This window comes from Myxocyprinus asiaticus, chromosome 27 (assembly GCF_019703515.2).
Source record: "Myxocyprinus asiaticus isolate MX2 ecotype Aquarium Trade chromosome 27, UBuf_Myxa_2, whole genome shotgun sequence".
NCBI lineage: Eukaryota > Metazoa > Chordata > Actinopteri > Cypriniformes > Catostomidae > Myxocyprinus > Myxocyprinus asiaticus.
The window spans coordinates 6,450,238-6,473,632 of NC_059370.1; the positions used below are offsets into that span (position 1 = coordinate 6,450,238).

At 40.9% G+C, this 23,395-nt stretch overlaps 1 protein-coding gene across 4 annotated transcripts in view; it reads right to left on the reverse strand.

Moving 5' to 3' along the window:
* The window catches only part of LOC127418338 (lysyl oxidase homolog 3A), a 76,145-nt gene that overhangs the window by 25,098 nt on the left and 27,652 nt on the right, over positions 1 to 23,395 (reverse strand). For 2 of the 4 annotated variants that reach the window (XM_051658912.1, XM_051658916.1), the window contains exons 5-8: positions 1,997 to 2,189; positions 1,577 to 1,757; positions 776 to 930; positions 88 to 258 (exon numbers count right to left, since the gene is read on the reverse strand). In XM_051658912.1, the coding sequence (XP_051514872.1) occupies positions 88 to 258; positions 776 to 930; positions 1,577 to 1,757; positions 1,997 to 2,189 (700 nt within the window). Of the gene's footprint in view, positions 1 to 87; positions 259 to 775; positions 931 to 1,576; positions 1,758 to 1,996; positions 2,190 to 23,395 lie in introns of those variants that run through there. The other 2 variants (XM_051658913.1, XM_051658914.1) reach the window with 2 other exon arrangements.

The following is a 23,395-nucleotide window of genomic DNA, read 5'->3' on the forward strand; positions in this document are numbered from 1 at the left end:
TTGTGCCTACATTTATTATGTTCATCCTAATTCCTCATCTACCTCATGTGTGTGAATGTGTTGTATATTATACAGCAGTTGTCTTACTCTCAAGCCACTTCTGGCATGTCCCAGCCCCAGCTGTCTGCACACTACCATGGCCTCACGAGACGTCCATCCATCCCCACAGATCAAACCCCAATCCCTCACCCCACTGCCCAAAGAGAGCAGCAACTCCACCCTCCCCTCCAACCTCGTACGTCCCCCTGTCAGACGGATCTGTCAAGGGTTACAGGGCAGGAGAAAGCAATAAGGGGTTAAAACATTTGAACATTTATCGTAGTTCTGAAGCTGTGTTGCTCTAGGTCTTGGAGAATCTTAATGACTTTAGTGGTAATGTTTTTTTTTTGTTTTTTTTTCAAACAGCCCTGATCAGTTCAGTCGGCAGCATTGTTAGCTCCTTAACTATGCTAAGAGAAACATTTACACACTAACCTGTCTGTTAAATTAGCAGTGTATTGTATGTACAATACACACAGTGGAAAAACTGTAAAAGCACATAAACATAGTTGAAATGGAAAGCACTTTGATGAGCGCCTTAAAGGTTTCCTGTACATGAACTCAAATAATACAAGTTTGAGAAAGATTGGTTGATTAGTTTAGCTGTTGAGTGTTAGCTGACAGAAGATTTAAAGCATGTGAACATTTTTTAATACTAAATTTATATATTACATCCAATTCCACTGCATTTCAAACATTCATGAATTCTACTAAAATCATCATGTACGTATCAGACCGTTTTCTCGTAGCCCATGTAGGGAACGTTGCAGATGACGGAGGCGTCCTCCATGTGTTTGCAGTCTTCAGCAGTGATGTTCTTATGTGGGCAATCCCACAAGCTCTTCTCATCTCCACGACACTGAACCTCATTCAGGTAGATGGGACCCATGCCTGTGAACAACAGACCATCTGAAGATTACAGCATCTTAACAGCCCGTGTTCACTTTGACTTTTATCAAGGGACATAAATAAAGCTAGGTTAAAATGAAACCACGATTGATCAATCAATCAATAAATCAATCAATCAATATATCAATCAACAAATTAATGAATCAACCTATGGATCAGTCATTTAACCACCCAATCGCCAAAGCAACAAACCAACCAACTAACTAATCAATCAACAAAACAGCCAACCAATCAATGAATCAATCAACCTACCAAACAACCAACCAACCAATTAATCAATCAACCAACAAGCCAACTGACCAGCCAACCAACCAACCAATCAATGAATCAACCAACCAACCAATCAATGAATCAACCAACCATCCAACCAATGAATCAACCAAACAACCAATCAACAAACCAACCAATCAATCAATCAATCAATCAATCAACCAAACAACCAGTCAGTCAGTCAGTCAGAGAGACAGTCAACCAACCAACCAGCCAACCAACCAATCAATCAATCAACAAACCAATCAACAAGCCAATCAACAAGCCAATCAACAAACTAATAAATAAAACAATAAATCAATCAATTACCAACCAATTAACCAATCAACCAATTATTCATCAGTCCATTCATACTCACCTTGGCCCATTCGTGCTCCAGTCAGAGCCTCTTTAGCAGTGCCGAAACCCAGCTCTCTACACACCACACTGGCAGACTGCAGGCTCCAGCGATCGTCACACACTGTACCCCACTCACTCCCCTTTAGCACCTCCACACGACCCTCACCTGTCTTCGCCCCACCCTTCAGACGTGCCTGTGACTGGGGAATGAGGAGTGCCACAGGCATCAGTCTTCATTTCAAGCCATTAATAGGTACCTAATACACTAGTTTTCCAGTGTCATTGATATTTACTTTACTACTCCTGATTGATATTTCTGATTAGGACAATAAACAAATATAATATTCACTGGTTTATAAATATAGTGGATGCATAAGGTCATTAAGTTGACAGAAGTTCCTAGCTTCTCAGATTTAAAATGAACTGACTTTCTATTTACCATTGGATTGAGCTTGACTCTGCGTGCTCGGCCCTGTGTGAACAGAGGGCCTGGCACACAGCTGACTGCGACTGGTCCTCCACCAGGACAGGGGGTGCTAGAGTTTGCTTTACTGAACTCCATAGTGCATGCTGACAGATGAGCCTCATTTCCTGTGCAGGACACAGAGTGGATCCGGTACACACTCTGGGGACTACAGAGAAACACAGATGAGAGACAAAAAAACAGTGTGTCAGGATCCAGCCACAAAAACTAGTAACAATACCAACAGATGAGGCAGGATCCTGACAATAAGCATTTCTTTAAAAGGCTGGCACATATAAGAGTTAAAATTTTGTAATCTACATTTAATAAAGTTATGGGGCACCAATTATACAGTCAAAACAATTATCTTTATCAATCCCTGCTTCAGAGACATTGACATATTCAGATTTTTGTCTGTTGGACCCGAACAGTCTGTGCAAAGTTACAATAACAAAACCTCAATCTATTATGCACCAAATGTCATACACCAGTACTTTTTTATTTAGTCTTGAACAGTTCATAGTGCTGAGAGAGGGAAGCTGAATGGAAAGCATGACACATTGTTCACATTTTATCAGCTTGCTGTGAAAGAGTATCCAGTGTGCATAAACACTGCATTGCTGACATTGCTTTTCCACCAAGGTCCTAGTACAATCTGACATAGCCTCAGCTATAGTCTTGCATAGCCATAGTCTGACCTGCAGCCAAAGGGACATATTGCAGCTTAAACTGGCCAAGAACCACCCACTTTGTCTCACATGTAAAGCAATCAATCACAGTTTGTTATGTTATTACACACCATTTTTTAGAGGCAGGGATATCTGAGATATACCATAATAACAAACATCGGTGTGGGAATTTGTTTTTTTAAATATTAATTTTAAGAATGGAATGGCTGTCTCCATGAACAATTGTACAGAAAACAGACCAAGAAATTAGGAAAATGAGTAGAGCCTTAGTACAGTCCAAAAAAAGTACTACTAAGTACAGACTATTTCACAGACATAACCAAGAAAACAAAGCACGAATATACAGTTCTGCTTGTTGGATATCCAATGTCCAAAGTGCCTCAAACTATACTCTGAATATTTTATGTCAGCAGCCTGGCAAACTTCAATTTTGACCGTTTCTTACCCAAAACTAACGTATTACTTCAATAGACATGGATTAAACAACTTGAGTCCTTTTGAATAAAAAAAAAAAAAACATGTTTTATATCATTTTCGGAACCTGAAAGTTTTGGACTCCATTGACATTGACTCCAAAAATACATTTTACAGTACATCCTTCAAAAAATCTTTGTGTTCAGCAGAAAAAAGAAAGTCAGTGAGGGTTACGACACAAGGATGAGTAAATGATGAGAGAATTTTCATTTTTGGGAGAACTATCCCTCAATTATCATATTCCTTGGGATAGTTCACCCAAAAATGAAAAATCTCTCATCATTTACTCATCCTCATGCTGTTACCCTAATTTCTTTCTTCTGCTGAACACAAATTACAATTTTTAGAAGAATATCTCAGCTCTGTAAATCCTCACAATGCAAGTGAATGGTAACCAAAACGTTGAAGCTCCAAAAGGCAAATAAAAGCAGCATAAACATAATCCATGCTACTCCAATGGTTTAATCCATGCCTTCAGAAGTTATATGATAGGTGTGGGTGAGAAACAGATCAATATTTAAGTCTTCTTTTTTTTTTTTTACTAGATATTATCCTCCCTGCCCAATAGATGGCAATATGTATGAAGAATGTGAATTGCCAAAAACAAAATAAGAAGAAAGTGAAAGAGGAGATCTAAGGACATAAAAAAGGACATAATTTGAAATGTGTTAGTTATTTTAAAGGTTATTCTTTGTCTTATATCTGAATACATGAGGCCCAACACTATATACAGTACTCCATCAGAGTTCAACTGACTCTGTCCAGCAGCCATATCACCCTGTAGCTCAAGACTGATTGCCCACTAAAGCTAAGCAGGGTTGAGCCTGGCTAGTACCTGGATGGGAGACCTCCTGGGGAAAAAGTAAGGTTGCTGTTGGAAAAGGTGTTAGGGAGGCCATCAGGGGGTGCTCACCCTGCAGTCTGTGTGGGTCCTAATGCCCCAGTATAGTGACAGCGACACTATACTGTAAGAAGGCACTGTCCTTCTGAGGAGATGTTAATCTGGCTCTCTGGGGTTATTAAAAATCTTAGGGCAATTTTTTGTAAAAGAGTAGGGGTGTAACCCTGGTGTCCTGGCCAAATTCCCCCATTGGCCCTTCTCAATCATGGCCTCCTAATAATAATTCCCATCCATAAATTGGCTCTATAACACTACTCTCTCCTCACCACCAATAGCTAGTGTGTGGTGAGCATACTGGCATACTATGGCTGCTGTCACATCATCCAGGTGGATGCTGCACACTGGTGGATGTTGAGGAGAGTCCCCTGTTCTCTTTGTAAAGCGCTTTGAGTGTAGTGTCTGAAAAAGCGCTATATAAAATGCACCATTCATTCATTCATAAAACTCTAGGCATCCTGGAGTAGACTAACTCATTTAAGCCCACATGATAAAAGTCTTTGAGAGCAATGCCATTAAAGGGTTAGTGTGAGGTAAGAGGCAGTGTGAACAGGTTCCCCTCATGGACGCGCATTGAAGAGCGACCCAAAGTAAACAATTATAATGAATAGGACATACATTCTCTCCCAAAGCAATTGTTTTGCTTTAGAAGACATTAGTTTAACCACTGGAGTCGAATGGATTACTTTTACTACAGCTGTCTGTGCTTTTTGGAGCTTTAAAGTTTTTTATCACCATTCACTTGCATTGTATGGACCTACAGAGCTGACATATTCTTCTACAAATCTTTGTTTGTGTTCTGCTGAAGAAAAAAAGTCATATACATCTGGGATGCATGAGGGTGAGGAAATGATGTGATAATTTTCATTTTTGGGTGAACTTTCCCTTTACAATAATCCTGGTGACCGCCCACAAAAGCCCAGAACATTCCCCTGGCATAAACAGTGAAGCCTTTATTCTGGGCTCATGACTGGTGGGGTGAATGAGCAGAATGAGACAATGATTTTAAGAACCCAAGTGCAGTTTATTTTGGATGAACCAAAAGATACAAAAACACTAGATTTACACTAGACTAGATTTAACTAAATGCTAACTTGACTTGACTATAAGCAAAGACCATGAACATGAACTAACCATGAAGTGACATTACAACAACAATACACGACAATAGACAAGAGAACATAAGGGCTTTAAATACACAGACAAGGGAAACAAGATAACACAAAAACCAAGACATTACAGAACAAATAACCATGAGGGCCAACGACAAAACTGAACTGACAACCAGATAACAAGACAATAAACATGAACCAATGAAAAGATAGGACTAATGAACATGAGGGTCACATGACACGACAGGATGATCATATGACAAAGACCAAGAAGAACACATGACTAATCTGAACATGACATAGGCAGGAACTAGAACTAAACTTCCAAATAAAAGACATGAAATGAACAAAAAACACGTGACAAGAATCAAATCATAAAAAATATTCCTTAATGTCAAATCGGATTTTACCTGAACAATTTCAGAAGCTTGTGTCACCTCTCTATCTACACTATCAACTTGGTCACTGATATCTTTTTTTTTTTCTTTTCTAAAATAGATATCACCATTACCATTAATGTTAATTTAATAATAATAATAATAATAATAATAATAATAATGGCCTAACAAAACAAAAAAACACGGAAAAGTAAAAGAACAATAGCATTGTTTAAATGTATATTATGACATAAAATTATTGTTGTCACACACGGGACCCTATGAAAGAAATAACCCATTGTCTGTCCCCTTCAGTTTTTTTGGCTGGTTGTTGTGCATGAGACATTACTGGTCATTCAGTACTGCAGTGAAAAAGACTAACAATAAAGATGTCCGAGATTAAAAACTTAAAAGTCAAAAGTTACCAAAATGTAAAATGTTTTCATCTGTTTAACAACACTAACTTAGTCAATAGTCAATGATAACTTCTCTTTTTGCTTACGACTCAGGTTGATTGCATATTATCAACAGCGCAGTGTCTGTCATACTAATGCCTGGCAGGCTGTTGGGCTCATTAATATTAATTATGTTATCTGCGTTCACCCGAACTGATTTGATGAATCAAAACAGGGACTGTGACCTGTGAGGGCTAGCCAGTGGAATTATCGCTTTTGAGTTAGTTCCGCCCACTGCTGAAGAAACCATCCAGTTATCATGGTTGCTGCGTCACTGATTCCAACACAGATAGAGGAGTAAACCCTTGCAAGAATTGATTTTTCCAACAAAGTAGCAGTTAATATGGGGTGAGTTTGCATCCCATTCGCCTCAAAAGGTTTGACATGTACATTCTGAGATGCTATTCTGCTCACTACAATTGCACAGAGGGGTTATCTGAGTTACCGTAGACTTTCTGTCAGTTTGAACCAATCTGGCCATTCTCCGTTGACCTCTCTCATCAACAAGGTGTTTCTGTCCGCAGAACTGCCGCTTACTAGATGTTTTTTGTTTCATGTTGTTTTGCATTTATTCCATTCTATTTTTATTACACAATGAATCATATACCCTACTTAACCATTTGATTATATTGAGGATTGATTAATCACAAGTAGTAATGTAAGAGAGAGAGATTGTAGTTATGATTTTTGTTATTATATTTGTTTTATGGTTTGTAAAATTAACCATGACTGGACTACACATCTACCTCATGAATTTACTTCAATTAGATACAGCAATGGAGTGTTCTTTTGTGCCCTTTTGTTTTTCTTTGTGCTCTGTCCTAATGTTCCACAGATGGTGAGGCCCGGCATTCCAGCAAGGTTTAGGAGGAGGCCTCTATTCCTGAGGAGAAGATAACACCTACACATTGCATGCCTAAATAACTCATGTCTCTGAATTATTTACAGTTATTGTGCCCTATCAAATGTGACTTTGCCATAGTCGACAACAACTTTCAAGGATTTTAATTGCTCTCATTGGTACCCCTTTGATGTAAAGAAATAAGGAGTAGCCATAACTGATAGCTAACCTCTGATATCTGACCATAAGTTGTTTCAACCAAAGATGGGACATCGACTCATGTTGTGGCTAACAATTACTGTCTGCACGAAGACAGAAACAGTCCATATTTGTAATATGTTAAAATGTTTGAAGTAGCTGACCTACCAGAATGCTAGAAGTTGTGGTATGATGACACCCTTAATGTAATTTGCATATGACTATAATTTGCTTTGGAAAGTTTGTAAAACTTCACTTCGACTTCCTGTGTTTCTAAGTGTTGTTAGCACTGTTTTCCCCAATTTGGAATGCCCAATTCCCAATGTGCTCTAGGTCCTCGTGGTGGCGGAGGATGAATCTCAGTTGCCTCTGCGTCTGAGACCATCAATCTGCGCATCTTATCACATGGCTTGTTGAGCACATTGCCGTGGAGACATAGTGCGTGTGGAGGCTTCACGCTATTCTCTGCGGCATCTATGCACAACTCACCACACGCCCCACTGAGAGCGAACCACGAGGAGGTTACCCCATGTGACTCTACCCTCCCTAGCAACCGGGCCAATTTTGTTGCATAGGAGACCTGGCTGGAGTCACTCAGCATGCCCTGGATTTGAACTTGCGACTCTAGAGGTGGCAGTCAGCATCTTTACTCACTGAACTACCCAGGTCCCCCTGTTGTATCTTAATGACTTGTGATGCCTATTGGACTTACAGAGAACAATCAGTCAAATCTAATTTGATAATTGCAAAACCTGACTCTGAGTTTTATTCTTCTACATCCATATTGAGGACCCAGCTGTCGCCCCCTACAGCTTATGGTGGAGAATACGTGGCAATTTTATCGGTGTAAACTTGATCAACCAACAAAAATAAGGTAGGTAGATTTTATTATTTTGTTAGGGACTGTCTGGAGGAGAGATTGAGTGAGACGCTGCTGTTAATACCTGAATAAAAGAGGCCTAAGACACACCGCGCTCTGTACCGAGAGTGAGCGAGAGTGGTTACACACCGCGCATCTGTATCGAGAGTGGGCGGGAGTGGTTCTGACAGTCCATGCTTATGTTCTAGTCCTCATTTAGAGTCTTTATTAAGAATCAGACAGTGGCTAGATATCACACCAGAATGTTGGTATCTTGATTAGAATGTGAGGATGTCCTTGTGACATCGGAAACATCCGCAGAGGGATGGCGCAAATAATAGTCTGCAGACTTTGAATGGGGAAACCTCATCTCTCTTGGTGTCTCCACTCAGGGGCACCCGGAGTTTAGAAAAAGATAGACAGCAGATTATTTTAGTTCAGATCAGATATTAATTTTTCTTTTATTTTCTTGTTTTATATACACAGTGTAGGATTGGTTGATCATGGGTACACTGAGATCTGCCTTTGAGACTAAAATTAAAGGAAAAGAAATTCAATAATGATTTGCTGAAGTTATGCTCTTAATACCTGTTCTCCTGATTTGTATGTGTGGCAGCCTTGCCAATATTTTGTTTTTCCAATGGGTTTGATCTGTGACCAATTGAGCTAAATAAAATGGAAAGCCAGGTCCAAACCTCCAATAAGGAGGATGAACTAAGCCAACGTTGTAAATAATTTTGTTCAGATGCCCTGATATCTAAGAAGTATACTGAAACAATCATGAAAATGGCTAGTCAGAGATTTAATTCAGACTGTAAAGTAGAACTACAGCTTGAAAGGTTGGAAACGAGGAAGGATACAGAGAAGTACAAATTTGGAGTTGTGTGTGCATATTCTCGGTTGAGCAAAATGGGTGGAGTTCCGTTAAACCCAGAGGGAAAAAATTGTAGAGGTGGTTGAAGGGGTTCAAAAAGTGATGGCAGTACAAGACAAAGTTGTTGAGATTTCAGGCATAAATGTCTGTTACAATCTGAGTGATTTAGGAAATGGTTTAGGGGTTGTGTTTAAACAATATGAAGAAATGAAAAAAGGTGTCAGTCCTGAGTTCTCTTCTGAAGGCTCAGCTCACACACCAGATAAAAGCTTCACATCTCTGCTGGGGCAAAATCAAAGCCCTTACTGTGAAGTTAGGGAAATGTTGAAAAAAACTGAAGCTCCCCCCATGCAAATGAAACTGATGTTACAGTTACAGAAACTGATAAAGTGAAAACATCTACAGGTGCAAAACATAAAACATAGATAAAAAAATACTAACTCCACTAAAGAAGCTTTGTGCTGCCCCCATTAGGACAATAAATGACCATCAGGGTAATTCTATAAGTGAAAGAAATAATGAAATGGGTGCAGGAGGAGAAATGGGAGAACATAATAGAATGACCTCTGCTGAAAAGAATAGTTTGATGTTAGGTCTCGATCAATTTGAATTGCATAACCCAAATCGGCTGTTGTGGATTAAGTTAGAGACTGTAGCTAGACAACAGAACTTGGGGATATGTGGCATTTGAGATTTAGTGGAAAATCTGGTTTCCATTTCCAAATTAGCCGAGGTAAAGCAGCTTGAGTTCTTTCCTCTCATACCAGCTAATTGGGGTGAATTCTGTGATGCTCTTGAGGTTACAAAGTTTCTGTGCAGGGGATTTTAGGGTGGGGATCTTTCCCCTGGACCAGTATCACAGACGTGAAACAAGCCCCAAATGAAAATCTGTTCACTTATGCAGAGCGTTTCTGTGTTGCATATGACAATTACTGTGCAGCAAATAACATGACATCATGTTATGACTCATCTCTAGTGATAGAGACAGCAATATCTGGGTTGACAAGAGATTATCAAGATCTTCTGTACTCTGGTTCAGTTGATATCCCTTCCTGGAAAAAAGTTTCTCACATGGTGTTATCTCACTTGGACACGTAGGCCAAATAGAGAAGATGTAAAGAAAGGCAAGGCATTTGTTGCTGCAGCAGAGGAGGAAGAGATTCCGCCTGATGTAATTTGCCATAGATGTGGCATTAGTGGACATGTTTTTGAAAATTGTAGGTTTAAACTCAGTAAGTGTCACAAATGTGGAAAAATAGGCAATATCCAGAGAGCCTGTAGATACAGAGCACAAGGACATAGGCAGGAGGGTGGCAATAAAAAGGAGGGAGGGAAAAGGGAGGATAACATAAAAAATGTTAGGCTAACTGATTCCCAGCTTTTGAAGCTCCAGCTGTTATTAGAGGAAGAAGATGAATAGGGGTCAGCGGCCTCTGGCTCTTGTGATAAAACTGATTCTCATCTCATGCATTGTTAGCAGGCCAGCAATGCATTGCTTTGATCGATACAGGGGCATTCGTTTCTATCACTAGTCTTCCTGTTCAAACTATATCAGAATCAATGTATATAGAAGGGTTGAATGGTAAATAAATTTTCTATCGATCAGTCCCACTTCCCTTCAAGATAGAGGATTCCCCAAATGTATATTGGTCAGAATTCTGGGTAGGGAAAAACACAGTTGGTACAATAACTGGTGTTGATATTTTGAAACAGTTGGAAGCAAATATTTTATTATCACAAGATAAGATTGTGCTTGGCTGCAATTAAGTACTCTGCTTATCTCATGTTGGTCCCCACCAGGACGACCCAGATTATTCAGTCGCAGCTGTTACAGCCGTAACAGAGAAGCACCCTGAATGGAAACTTTTGATTTCTAAATTCCCTGCTGTGTGGGCTAAAGATACATTTTACTGTGGTCTTGCTAAAGTGTCACCAATCAGCATTCCACATCCTATGCATGAAGCTAAATGCCAATATCCCCTCAAAAATTATCCTTGTAGAGGAGCAGAGATAGCTGTAGATGAACTAAGAAAACGGGGGATTATTGTTCCTTGCAAATCTCCCACTAACTCTCCCATGTGGCCTGTCAGCAAGCTTGATGGAAGCTGGCGCTTGACAATTGATTATACTGCACTAAATGCAGTCTCAACTAAAGTGCACTCCCTAGTGGCCAACCCTACAACAATTCTCAATGATACAGGATTTCAGCATGCTTATTTTACTGCTTTGGATATTTCTAATGGATTTTGGACATATCCCATCGCTGTAAAGGATCAGCCAAAGTTTGCTTTCATCTGTGGGGGTCAATAAAGGACATGGACCCGTGTACCACAGGGGTTTTGCAATTCTCAGACATTATTTCATCAGACTCTGGCTACTTTTATTGATCCTATTCGCAAAGCCCTCGGGGATGATGGATCTATTGTTTTGCAGTATGTGGATGACATTCTCATCGCCAGCCCCACCAAGTTTAAGCACATAGCTGATGTTCAGAATGTTTTGAAAGCTCTGCAAAATGGGAGTTTTAAGGTGAATTTGAAAAAAGCACAGGTGGCATCATCTGAGGTAACCTATTTGGGACAATTAGTTGAAATTCATGGCCGACGCATTAACCCCTGAAAGAGTTAAAGTAATAGTCGAATTGTCAAAACCGCAAACTGTTACTGGTTTGAGCCTGGGTCTGAATTGATTGACTGGACAGAGGAAATGGATGAGGCATTTGTGAGCATTAAAGAGACACTTGCTTCTACGCCTGCATTGAGATACACTGATATTAACAAGCCTTTTCATCTGTGGATTTGGGTGGGTAATAAATCTTACTCTGCAGCATTAGGACAACATGTTCCAGAGAGAACATCATATGGAATAGTTGGCTATTACTCTACCCCTGTGCCTCCTTCTATGGCAGGACAGCATCCCTGTTTGTTGATTTGTGACTGTGGAAAGTGGGCTGTGAGAGTTACTGAGGAAGCAGTAAGTCACCAGTGAGTTGTTGTACACACATGACACCAGATTTTAAAGCTGCTCACTAACACTCGTTTGGGCTCCATTTCAAATCAGAGACATGCTAAATGGGAAACTTTTTACATTTCAATTGACCCTGGAAATATGGTCAACCCTGCTTCTCTCCTACCTGATGAAGGAACTACTCATAACTGTGTACATGCATTGCAACATGACTCTGTGAGTCCTTTGAGCACAGAACCCTTGACAGATGCGCTAAATCTCTTTGTAGATGGTTCCAGCTTTCACAACAAAGAACATTTCGAGACTGTCACTTGTGGATCTATTTCTGAGGATAGTGCTCAAGTAGCAGAACTGATAGTCCTTACATGAGCATTGCAGTTTGCCAAAGGGAAACGAGTAAATGTGTACACAGACAGTACTTATGATTACTGTGTTGTTCATGATTTTGGACTTGTGTGGAAATGTAGGGGATTTATAACCACTGCAGGATTACCCGTTTCTCATCAAAAGCAGGTTGTTGAACTGATGGATTCTTGCTCTCTCCCAACAGAGGGAGCTGTTATCAAGTTGACAGGATACTCCAAAGACAACTCTGTTAAATCTTGAGGAACCAACGCAGTGGATCTGGCTGCAAGAGAGGCTGCTTTTCTGAAAAAGCACACAGACAGTGCAGAGGCTCTCTCTCTCTATCTCTTGTTGACACAGACGGTGGGGGTGCACCTGAAAAAGACATTTTTGAACTCAGTGCTGTTGATGATGGTGATGAGCAGGAACAATGGACAAAATTAGGGGCTCAGTTGAACTCTGATGGCCTATGGAAATTTATGATCGTGTTGTGTGCTCTACCTCTGTCCATGTTGAACTTATGTCTCTGTATCATAGATTGGTTCATGCAGGTACTGAAAAACTGTATTCTTTGATTTCAAAAACATGGTGGTGGCTGAAAATGAGAGCTGCTTACATTGATTTTTGCAAAAGATGTCTGATATGTCTAAAGGTAAATTCCTCATACAAGCTAAAAATTCCTATAGGAAATGCACCCCGGCCACAGGGCCCATGGACACAGTTGATTGATTTCATTGGTCCTTTACCTCCTAGTGGAGGCTGTATATATATATATATATATATATATATATATATATATATATATATATATATATATATATATATATATATATATATATTAATGATTGTTGATCTATTTTCAAGATGGGTGCAAGCTTTTCCTCTGAGAAACTGTACTGCAGATGCCACTGCCAAAACATTGCTCCATGAGGAATTCCCTAGATGGGGCCTGCCTTTGCAAATTGATTCAGATCAGGGAACTTATTTCACTGGTAAAGTCATGAAAAATGTCATGAAGTTGATAGGAGTCAGACAGCATTTTCACATACTGTTTAGACCACAGTCTAGTGGTTCTGTGGAGTGTACAAATCATACTTTGAAAACTGCTCTGAGGAAGAGAGTTCTTGAGTGGGGGAAGGGATGGCACACAGCCTTGCCAATTATTGCTTTCAGCATGTGGGCGTGCCCAAACAAAACAATTCAGCTCAGCCCTTTCGAAATCATGACAGGCAGATACATGCGTTTTGTTAGACAGAGGAACTTTAGGATCAGTATGAAGACATTGGTCACAGGTGAAACCCATTTGGGAGGGCCAGATCATCTAAACCATGTTTTCTCATTTTCCTGTGGGTAACGTTAACATTCTTTCCTGTCTTTTGTGTGACTAACCACATTCTGGAACCAGTGTCTTGTGTTTGCAGATGGTGGGACCAGAAGATGTACTTGAGCTGCTAATACTCCAGGAGGAATATTAGGAAAGTGAGGTGGGCTTTCATTCGATTGGGCCTCCAGCTCTCACTACTGCTGGTAATCATTATTGCCTTATCATTCTTGATGTGGATCCAAATTTCTCTCTGGAAGGTCAATATCATTCTTTTACTACCAATTGGGATTGTGAAGTTCAAGACTGCCGTCCAACATGGGTTAAATACCCATGTCTAAATTCTACTGAGGGTAAAACATTAAATCCAGCAGCCTATCACAAGATTGTTGATTCAAGTGGTAAATGTTTCCGAATGGACGGTGAAGCAATGGTGACTTATTGGATTGGCCCAAATTATCCAGAGAGTACCCACACATTGCAGAAAGGCCGATGGGTGAACCGAGGAGACTTAGATGTCTTTGATGCTAATTTCACTACTCTTAGTTGGATCCCTAAAGCCCTAGCTGAAGAAAACTCTAATGCATGTAATGTGACCTTTGAAATTACAGGCCATTATGTAATCAATCAGAAGCCTGTCAAAGATAACAACAGATTGAAAAGATCTACCCCAGAGAATGACAGCCAATACGAAATAAAAGAAGGCAGGTTAATCAGATTCCCCTGCAACCTAAAGCACCAGATCCTAGAGACATCATGTCTTACCATGTGCCTGGAGCACGAGAAAAAATCCAACATTGCAGTGAAAGCAGTGGTTCGTAGCTACATAGACAAAAATATCTTTGCACGTGACATTCCTACCTCGACCTGGAATAAAACATAGTGACAGATACATTTCTGAAGAGATGGAATGTACTTTGGCCAGCTAAAGTTCATGTTGTTAGATGGGATGTAAATAGAACGTATAGAGCGATTTGTGATCAACTAGGTAGAATTGACAAAACTTCAAAAGATGGCTTTGATCTGAATGGAAGTAATAATAAATTACCCCTCCTTAATGCTCTTTCCCTATACTGGCCTAGATACACAAAAACTGATGATCCATGGAATATGACTATTCATGCTGAATGACTCATTGGCGGGGAACTCATGGTTTCTCGATAGCTTTCCTCCGGGTAAAAGGGACATTTGTGCTAAAATCGCTGAGAAGCTCACTGGAACTAGAGTTATGAATGTCCCAACCCACCTGTGTAATGTCCCATTTGTTAAGCAAGATTATAATTGGGCTAGTTTCACTGATATTTATGTACAATATAACATGGCAATATCATTCACTAAATAATCTGTGATTAAAATGGAACAACTTCATGATCACTTAGAGAGGAAATGTCAAAACCCCACTTCTATGGTTTATAACCACTGTTTGGATGCATTTGAAATGTTTCATTTGATTAAGGAAATTGTCTCTTGTATGATCCTCAAAAATCATGTGCCCCTGCCAATTAATGATCTTGAATGGAAAGATTATGAACATTACCAGGTTTTCATGTGGCCCTAAGTTTCAGATGTAACCTTAGGTTTGATGGCAAGAAAAACAATTCTTTTGAATTTGGGTGTCTTTGCAATTTCTATGACCAGTTCCTTCTGTACAAAAATTGAGAGACATTCAGTCTAAACCCAAAACTAAGCAATGTGTGAAGTTCAAAATTGTTCATTCTATAGCAACTGAGTGGAAATCAAAAGACAGTTGTGCCCATGCTAAGTGTGCAGAAATTGACTCGTGTGTAGCTGAACTAAAGGACAAAACTGAATATTACCCCAAATTGAAATCTAAGCTAGCACAAGGAACCTATGTTGTCTCCTTTCTTAAACAGATTAAACAAATGATGTGTTTGGAGGATATGAATATATAAATTCTGCCTGGCTTCGATCTGATGGTAAACCCTTTTTAAGTGACCCTAAGGGACCAACCGCTTTAGCTATAGCTTTGATGTTTGCATTTACTCTTGGTAGTGTCATTACGGACATCTCTGAATCTGTTGAAGAATTCGTTGAAGAAGCTGGGGAGGATTTTGTTGAAGCTTCAGAAACAGTAATATTCGGTGTAGGGAAATATCTATTATATGCCTTCGGCGCACTCATGGGAGTTATTGCCCTTTTCTTAATTGTATGGATAATGCTCCGTTGTTGCTTTTCCTAAGTGTTCAAGTCTGCTTGCAGAACTATTAACCCCTCCGAAGAGGATGAGTGTCTGGTGAAGCTAGCCTCAAAGCTCAGGACCCACCTGAAGGAAGAAAACACCAGTGCCCTGTTGTGAGTGGGAGGAAAGAGGGCCTCCTCATGGGGACCAGAATTTTTTAGGTTCTGGCATGTCTGTGTGGAGGTGAAGACATGTGTAGGACCTATCAGGGGAACACATGCCATTTCTCTCGTCTCTTTAGTGTCCTCACCGGTAGACCACCGTGGGGTACTGAATCCCACACTGGTCTAAAATGGGGGAGTGAAGGGGAAAAATTGTAATCCCTCTTTGCTCTTGGAAGTTATATCTTATATTTCATAATCCTCACTTATTCTTATTATATTAATCAATGTTCTGTTCTCTTTTCCTAAAAGGTACAAGTAATATGTATATGATTTGTGGGGTGACTGAGGGTCTGGCCCATGTCAGGAGTGCAGTAACAGTGTTTACTCATTTAGCCTGGCTTCCGGAGAATGTGCATTTTATGTTGTATTGCATTTATTCCATTTCTATTTCAATTTGTATTACATAATGAATCATATACCCTATTTAACCATTTGATTATATTGAGGATTGATTAATCACAAGTAGTAATGTAAGAGAGAGAGATCGTAGTTATGATTTTTGTTATTATCTTTGTTTTATGGTTTGTAAAAGTTAACCATGACTGGACAACACATCTACCTCATGAATTTACTTAAATTAGATACAGCAATGGAGTGCTCTTTTGTGCCCTTTTGTTTCTCTCTGTGCTCTGTCCTAATGTTACACAGATGGTGGGGCCCGGTATCACAGCAAGGTTTAGGAGGAGGCCTCTATTCCTGAGGAGAAGATAACACCTACACATTGCATGTCTAAATAACTCACATCTCTGAATTATTTACAGTTATTGTGCCCTCTCAAATGTGACTTTGCCATAGTCGAAAACAACTTGCAAGGATTTTAATTGCTCTCCTTGGTACCCCTTTGACGTAAAGAAATAAGGAGTAGCCATAATTGTTAGCTAACCTCTGATATCTGACCATAAGTTGTTTTAACCAAGGATGGGACCTCAATTCATGTTGTGGCAAACAATTATATTTTGCACAAAGACGGAAACAGTCCATATTTGTAATATGTTAAAATGTTTGAATTAGCTGACCTACCAGAATGCTAGAAGTTGTGGTACAATGACACCCTTAATGTAACTTGCATATGACAATAATTGCTTTGGAAAGTTTGTAAAACTTCCCTTTGACTTCCTGTCTTTCTAACTGTTGTATCTTTTTTCTTTTTTTTCCTTTTCTTTTTTTAGATGGCATTATATTGTTTATTACCATATCACTGAACATAAGCCCATCATTGGCCTGCAATCCATTTTACAATAGAATCCGAGGTAGACTTATTATAAGGGTTTCTCTAAGGACACGTCTATGTTTTTTTTTAAGTTTCTTAAGTTTCAAGTTTTATTGGTCATATACATAACCATACACATTACGACATGTAGTGAAACTCTTAGTGTGACTTTTCTCCCCACACTTTACGATAAAATTTATATATATATATATATATATATATATATATATATATATATATATATATATATATGTATATATATGAGTAGAAACAGAAGTAAAAAAACAATTAAAAAACACAATTTACAACACAATAAAATACACAATAAAATAGAAGAAATATACTGTATTTACAAAGTATGCATATGAATATGAAATAGTGCATAATGACAGATGTAGAGGTGGTAGCAGCAACAGTTTGATTGGCAATATGTACACTGTGCAAGGTAAAGTGCAACTGTACAGTAATGTTGACCTGCAACAGGCTAATGTTATAGAGGTGATGTTGTAGATGTATAATAATGATAATATAATAATATGATAATGCAGGGTGTATATTGCTTCAAGTGTGTGGTGTTGAATAGTGAACCTAGTCCTGGTGTTGTCCTTGGTTCAGGACACAGATGGCCTGGGGAAAGAAGCTCCTTCTCATTCTCTCTGTTTTGGCCATCGGGGAGAGGAAGCGTTTCCCTGACCGCAACAAAGAGAAGAGTCCTTTATTAGGATGGCTGAGGTCTTTCATGATCTTCCTGGCTTTGGTCCAGCATCATTTGCTGTAGATGGACTGCAGGTCAGGGAATTTGATGTGGGTGATGCACTCAGCTGATCGCACCACTCTTTGTAGAGCCAGTCGATCTTGTTTTGTGCAGTTTCCAAACCAGGCTGTGATGTTTCCTGTCAGGATGCTCTCAATGGTGCAGGTGTAAAAGTTTTTTAGCACCATAGAGGGCAGTTTAAAGTCCTTTAAGCACCTGTAAAGACGCTGACAGGCTTTCTTCACCATGGTGTTAATGTGGCAGGTCCATGACAGATCGTGTGAGATGTGTATGCCAAGATAACGGAAAATGTCCACTCTCTCCACTGTGGCCCCGTTGATCATAATGGGGTGGTAGTTCCTCACCTGCTTTGTGCTGAAGTCCACTATCAGCTCCTTTGTCTTGCTGACATTCAAAAGGAGGTTGTTCTCCTGGCACCAGTTCTCCAGGCCTTTGATATCCTGCAGATAGGCCCTCTCGTCTTTATCAGAGATCAGGCCCACCACAACAGCGTCGTCGGCAAACTTGCCAATGTAGGTGGAGGTGGAAGTGGCCACACAGTCATAAGTGTACAATGAGTACAGCAGAGGGCTTAAAACACATCCTTGGGGGGCTCCAGTGCTGAGGGTGAGTGAGACATGTCTGCTCACCCTTACTGCTTGTGGCCTGTCAGTCAGGAAGTTGGAGATCCACTGACGCAGAGATGAGCAAAATCCTAGGTCCTCCAACTTGATGGTGAGTTTAGAGGGAATTATAGTATTAAAAGCTGAACTGTAATCAACAAACAGCATTTTAATATAATTTCCCTTCCTCTTGTCCAGATGATCTAGGACTGTGTGTAGGAGATGTGTGATGGCATCATCTGTTGAGCGATTTGGACGGTAAGCGAACTGTAAAGGATCCAGGGTGTCAGGTAGTGAGGAGGTGATGAAGTCTCTGACCTGTCTTTCAAAGCACTTCATCACAATTGAGGTCAGTGCTACAGGATGATAGTCATTAAGGCAGGAAGGTTGGGGTTTCTTCGGGACAGGAACAATCATGGACTATTTAAAGCAAGTTGGAATTACTGACTGTTCCAGGGAGAGGTTGAATATCTCTGTGAACACCAGTGCTAGCTGGTCAGTGCAGGCTCTGAGGACCCAACCTGAGATTCCATCTGGTCCTGCTGCCTTCCTGATGTTCAATCTCCGGAAATCATTTCTCACGTCTCAATCTGTGATGGTGAACGCATTTCCAGCATTAATGCTCTCTGCATACAAGCAGCCGTTATCACTACTGGCGCTGTCAGCACCGTTAGCACAGTAAACTGCAGCCTCGAAGTGATTGTAAAAAGTGTTCAGCTCATCTGCGAGAGAAGCATCAGTGTTTGCGATTTTGGGGGATGGTGTTTTATAGTCCGTTATCATTCTCAGTCCCTGTCACAGGCTTCTAGAGCCACCCTGTTGAAACTGCGACTCCAATTTCTTACTGTAGTGCCGCTTTGCCTCCTTCACTGCTCTGCATGTGTTGTAAGACGCAATTTTATAATTGTCCATGTTCCCAGTGGCGAGCCCCGCTGTATAGGCAGCGGTGCAGGATGACAGAGCATCGTGGATGGATTTATCCACCCACAGCTTCTGGTTGGGAAACATCCTGATGGTGGTTTTGCAGACTGTATCATCTACCAGTTTCCTGATCAGTCCCACGACTGCTTCCGTAAACACGTCGAGGTCATCAGAGCTGCGCCGGAACATGTCCCAGTCTACGTCATCTAGAGCGTCTTGCAGAGTGGCCACTGATTGGTCTGTCTAGCAAGCGACCTCCCTCTGAACCGGAACTTCTTGTTTCAGCCTTTGTTTGTATTTAGGTATGAGGAAGATGGCAACATGGTCTGATTTCCTACACTGTGGTAGAGACTGTGCTTTGTAGCCTTCTTTAAATGGGGTGTAACAATGATCAAGAGTCCTGTTGCCTCTAGTAGGGCAGGTAATGTGTTGGTGGAAGTTTGGCGCTGCACGTTTTAGGTTGGCGCTGTTAAAGTCCCCCATCACAATGAGCGCAGCGTCCCGGTGATAAGTCTGATGCACAACGAGAGCCTCATGTAGTTCACATAAGGCAGTGTTCATGTCTGCCTGAGGTGGTATATAAACGGCACTTATTATGATCGAGGTGAATTCTCAAGGAAGGTAGAAAGGGCGACATTTGATGGTCAGAAGCTCCAGGTTGGGTGTGCAGGAACATGTGAGAGGAACAATACTCATGCTATTGCACCAGCTATTGTTAACCATCAGACATACACCACCTCCTCTTGACTTCCCTGACTCCATTGTTCTGTCCATGCGAAAAACCGAAAAGAGCTCGGCCGGCTGGATGGCATGGTCTGGAATCGCTGGGTTCAGCCATGTCTCAGTGAAGCAGAGGAGGTTGCAGTCTCTAAAGTCCCTTTTGAACTTAACCCTGGCCCTGAGGTCATCCAGCTTGTTCTCCAGTGACTGAATGTTGGCTAGCAGAATACTAGGCAGAGGAGTGCGGTGGGCGCGAGTCCTCAGTCTGTGCCTGATGCCGGCTCGTTTCCCTCGGGGCCGCCGTTTCGGGTCGTGTCCTTTGTTCTTCCTTAGAATCTCGCTTGGCCAGCATGGGTCCGGTGTTAAAAACGACAATGGGTGAGTAAGTTGTAGACCAATAGAGATAAGAGTATGTCTGTCGTAATTGATAGTAACCATGGTGAGAAGTAAGAAAGGTTAAAATAACTTAAAGTGCAAGAGAAAAAAGCCAAAAAAGCAAACTGTGGTCGGAGTAGTCGAGACGGCAGCTGACCTCACTGGCGCCATCAAGTTTCGTTCGAGATGTACACATGCATCAGATGGACACTTTTGGAGAGTCTCACTTTGGTTGCATTGTGTCATAAACGCAGAATTTTTAGGATGCTCTGTCAAGTTAAGTGTAGTTTGAAACTTAGAAAAACACCTCTCGAGACTGCATTCGGAGTTGTGCTCTTTCCAGCTGTGTTTGAATGCAAGAACATATCCTTTGTTTGTTATTAACAATTTTTTATTGATTCCAATCATAAAACATACAAACACAACATTAAATACTGAATCAATTATTCACATTAAACCCCTCCCCCTGAACATTCCCTCTCCCCCCACCCGACACAAACACACACTACTGTGGTTACCAACAACTAGAACATTAAAAAAAATGAAAAAAATAAATACAATAAAATAAAATAAAATCAAAACATAAAAAAAGATATACTTTCAAACAACATCAATAATACACATACATAACTAAACAAAAAATCCCTCTCCACAGCCCTTCCCCAAGAAGCATCCAAAAAAGCCAAATAACCCCCCCACTTCCTGACTAACAAATCCCATTTCCCCAGCCTTCTAAAAATCACCTTGTGGCAAGGAGGAGGGCAGGGCTGGGTCGTGATGACGCACGCCCGGCCCCTAATCAGGTTAATCAAGCTGATGAGAGGGATAAAGGCCACCGGAGGTGGCAGTTCGGGAGAGAGAGAGAGCTACAGGCAGCTGCCCTGTATGTGTTTATGTTTGTGTATTTTTGTTTAATTAAACATTGCTTTGATGCTTCGTCCAGTTCTCACATCCTCCTTTCCCTTTTACCCTGTTACATTTGCCCTGGCAGTGGCCCGACTGCTGCAGGTGGTTGGTAGGGAGCCCCTCCTCCCCTTGCGGTCAGTGGTCGTTCCTCCACTTTCAGGCGGCCGGGCTCCTCAGTCCCCAGGAGGTTGGCCGCGGCTGCTCCTTTGGATGGTAGTGGCAAGGACTCTACTACGGCGCATCCCTCCTCCTTCCTGGGTTTCGTCACCAATGTAACAGGGTAAAAGGGAAAGGAGGAGGCGAGAACCGGGCGAAGCATCAAAGTAATATTTAATTAAACAAAAACACACAAACATAAACACATACAGGGCAGCTGCCTGTAGCTCTCTCTCTCTCCCGAACTGCCACCTCCAGCAGCCTTTATTCCTCTCTTTGGCTTGATTAGCCTGATTAGGGGCCGAGCCGCGATGATGCACGCCCCGGCCCCTAATCAGGCTAATCAGGCCCTCCTCCTTGCCACACACCTCCTCAAATGCTGCCACCCTGCCCATCTCCCCGCACCACTCCCTAAACGAGGGTGCCCCAGCCGCATCCCCTGAGGATGACTCTTCTGCCAATCATGATGCTGGCTAGGACCCAACTTTTTAAATATCTATCCCCAATGTTAATAACCATCCCATCACCCAGGATACAGAGTCTGGGGCAAAATGAAAATTGAGTTTCCAATTCCTCACACATAAAACTCTGAACCCTCAACCAAAATTCTTGGATCTTAACACATCCCCAAAAAACATGTGTTGTGTTGGCACCACCAGCAAGTGGGTATGTCTTTAAGACCCAGCCTATACAATCTAGAGGGGTCCAATAGAATCTATGCAAAATCTTAAATTGCATCAGATGGACGCTTGCATCTCTAGATGTAGATTTGATGCTTTTTAGAATCCTAGCCCACACTCCCTCCTCCAATACCAAATTTAATTATTTCTCCCATAATCTCTTGAGAGAAGATGAAACTCCATCCCCCACACTCTGAATTAACAGGGAGTAATACACCGATGCCACAGGACCTTTTCCAAAAGCACTAATCACCACTTCCTGAGTATCTACCACTTAAGGGGGTCTATACTACTCCCAAAAATAATATAGAACAGGTGGCGCAACAGTAAATACCTAAAGAACTGAGATCTAGGAATCTTAAAATGTTGAACCAAATTTTCAGAAGATCTCAACACTCCACACTCATATACATCACCGAGTGTAGTAACCCCCCTCACAATCCACTCTAACCAAAAGAAAGGGGACTTATTAATACGTAATTTTGGGTTCAGCCATATGTTCGAGGCTACATTTAAATAAATGTCTGAATTAAACACTATGGACACTTTTGTCCAAACTGCGTGCAAATGCGCGACAACGGGGTATGACTTAACTTCTCCAGTTAGTTTAATAGAAAGGCTTTGCAATGGTGAAATAGGGGCAAGGACTTCCTGTTTAATACAAAACCAGTGAGGGGCTCTCAGGTGGAAGCGACCAATGAGCAAAATGTCTGAGACCGAACGCTTAATAATAAAACAAAATTTTGGGTAGTCCTAGCCCACCTTTGTCAATTGGCCAATGTAACTTGTTGAAATGTAATCTGGGACGTTTACCTTTCCAAATAAAGGTCTTTGCTATGCCATCAAATTGCTTGAAATAAGAGAGGGGGACATCTACAGGGAGAGACTGTAGCAGGTAGTAGAATTTTGGAATGCAATTAATTTTAATAACATTAACCTTCCCAATCATAGATAAATGTAATGAAGCCCACCTACTCACATCACAAGAAACCTTTTTATTAAAGGGTCAAAATTAACTCTAACTAAATCACACAAATTTGCTGGGAATAAAATGCCCAAATACTTAATGCCCTGTTTGGGCCACTGGAAGGCGCCCGTTTGAAAAGCTGTTACTGGCAGTACACTGTCAAAGCCAAAGCTTCGGATTTAGACCAATTGACTCTGTATCCTGAGAATTTAGAGAAGGAATTAATAATCCTGTGGAGGCAAGGCATAGATCTAGTGGGGTCAGAGACGAATAACAAAATATCGTCTGC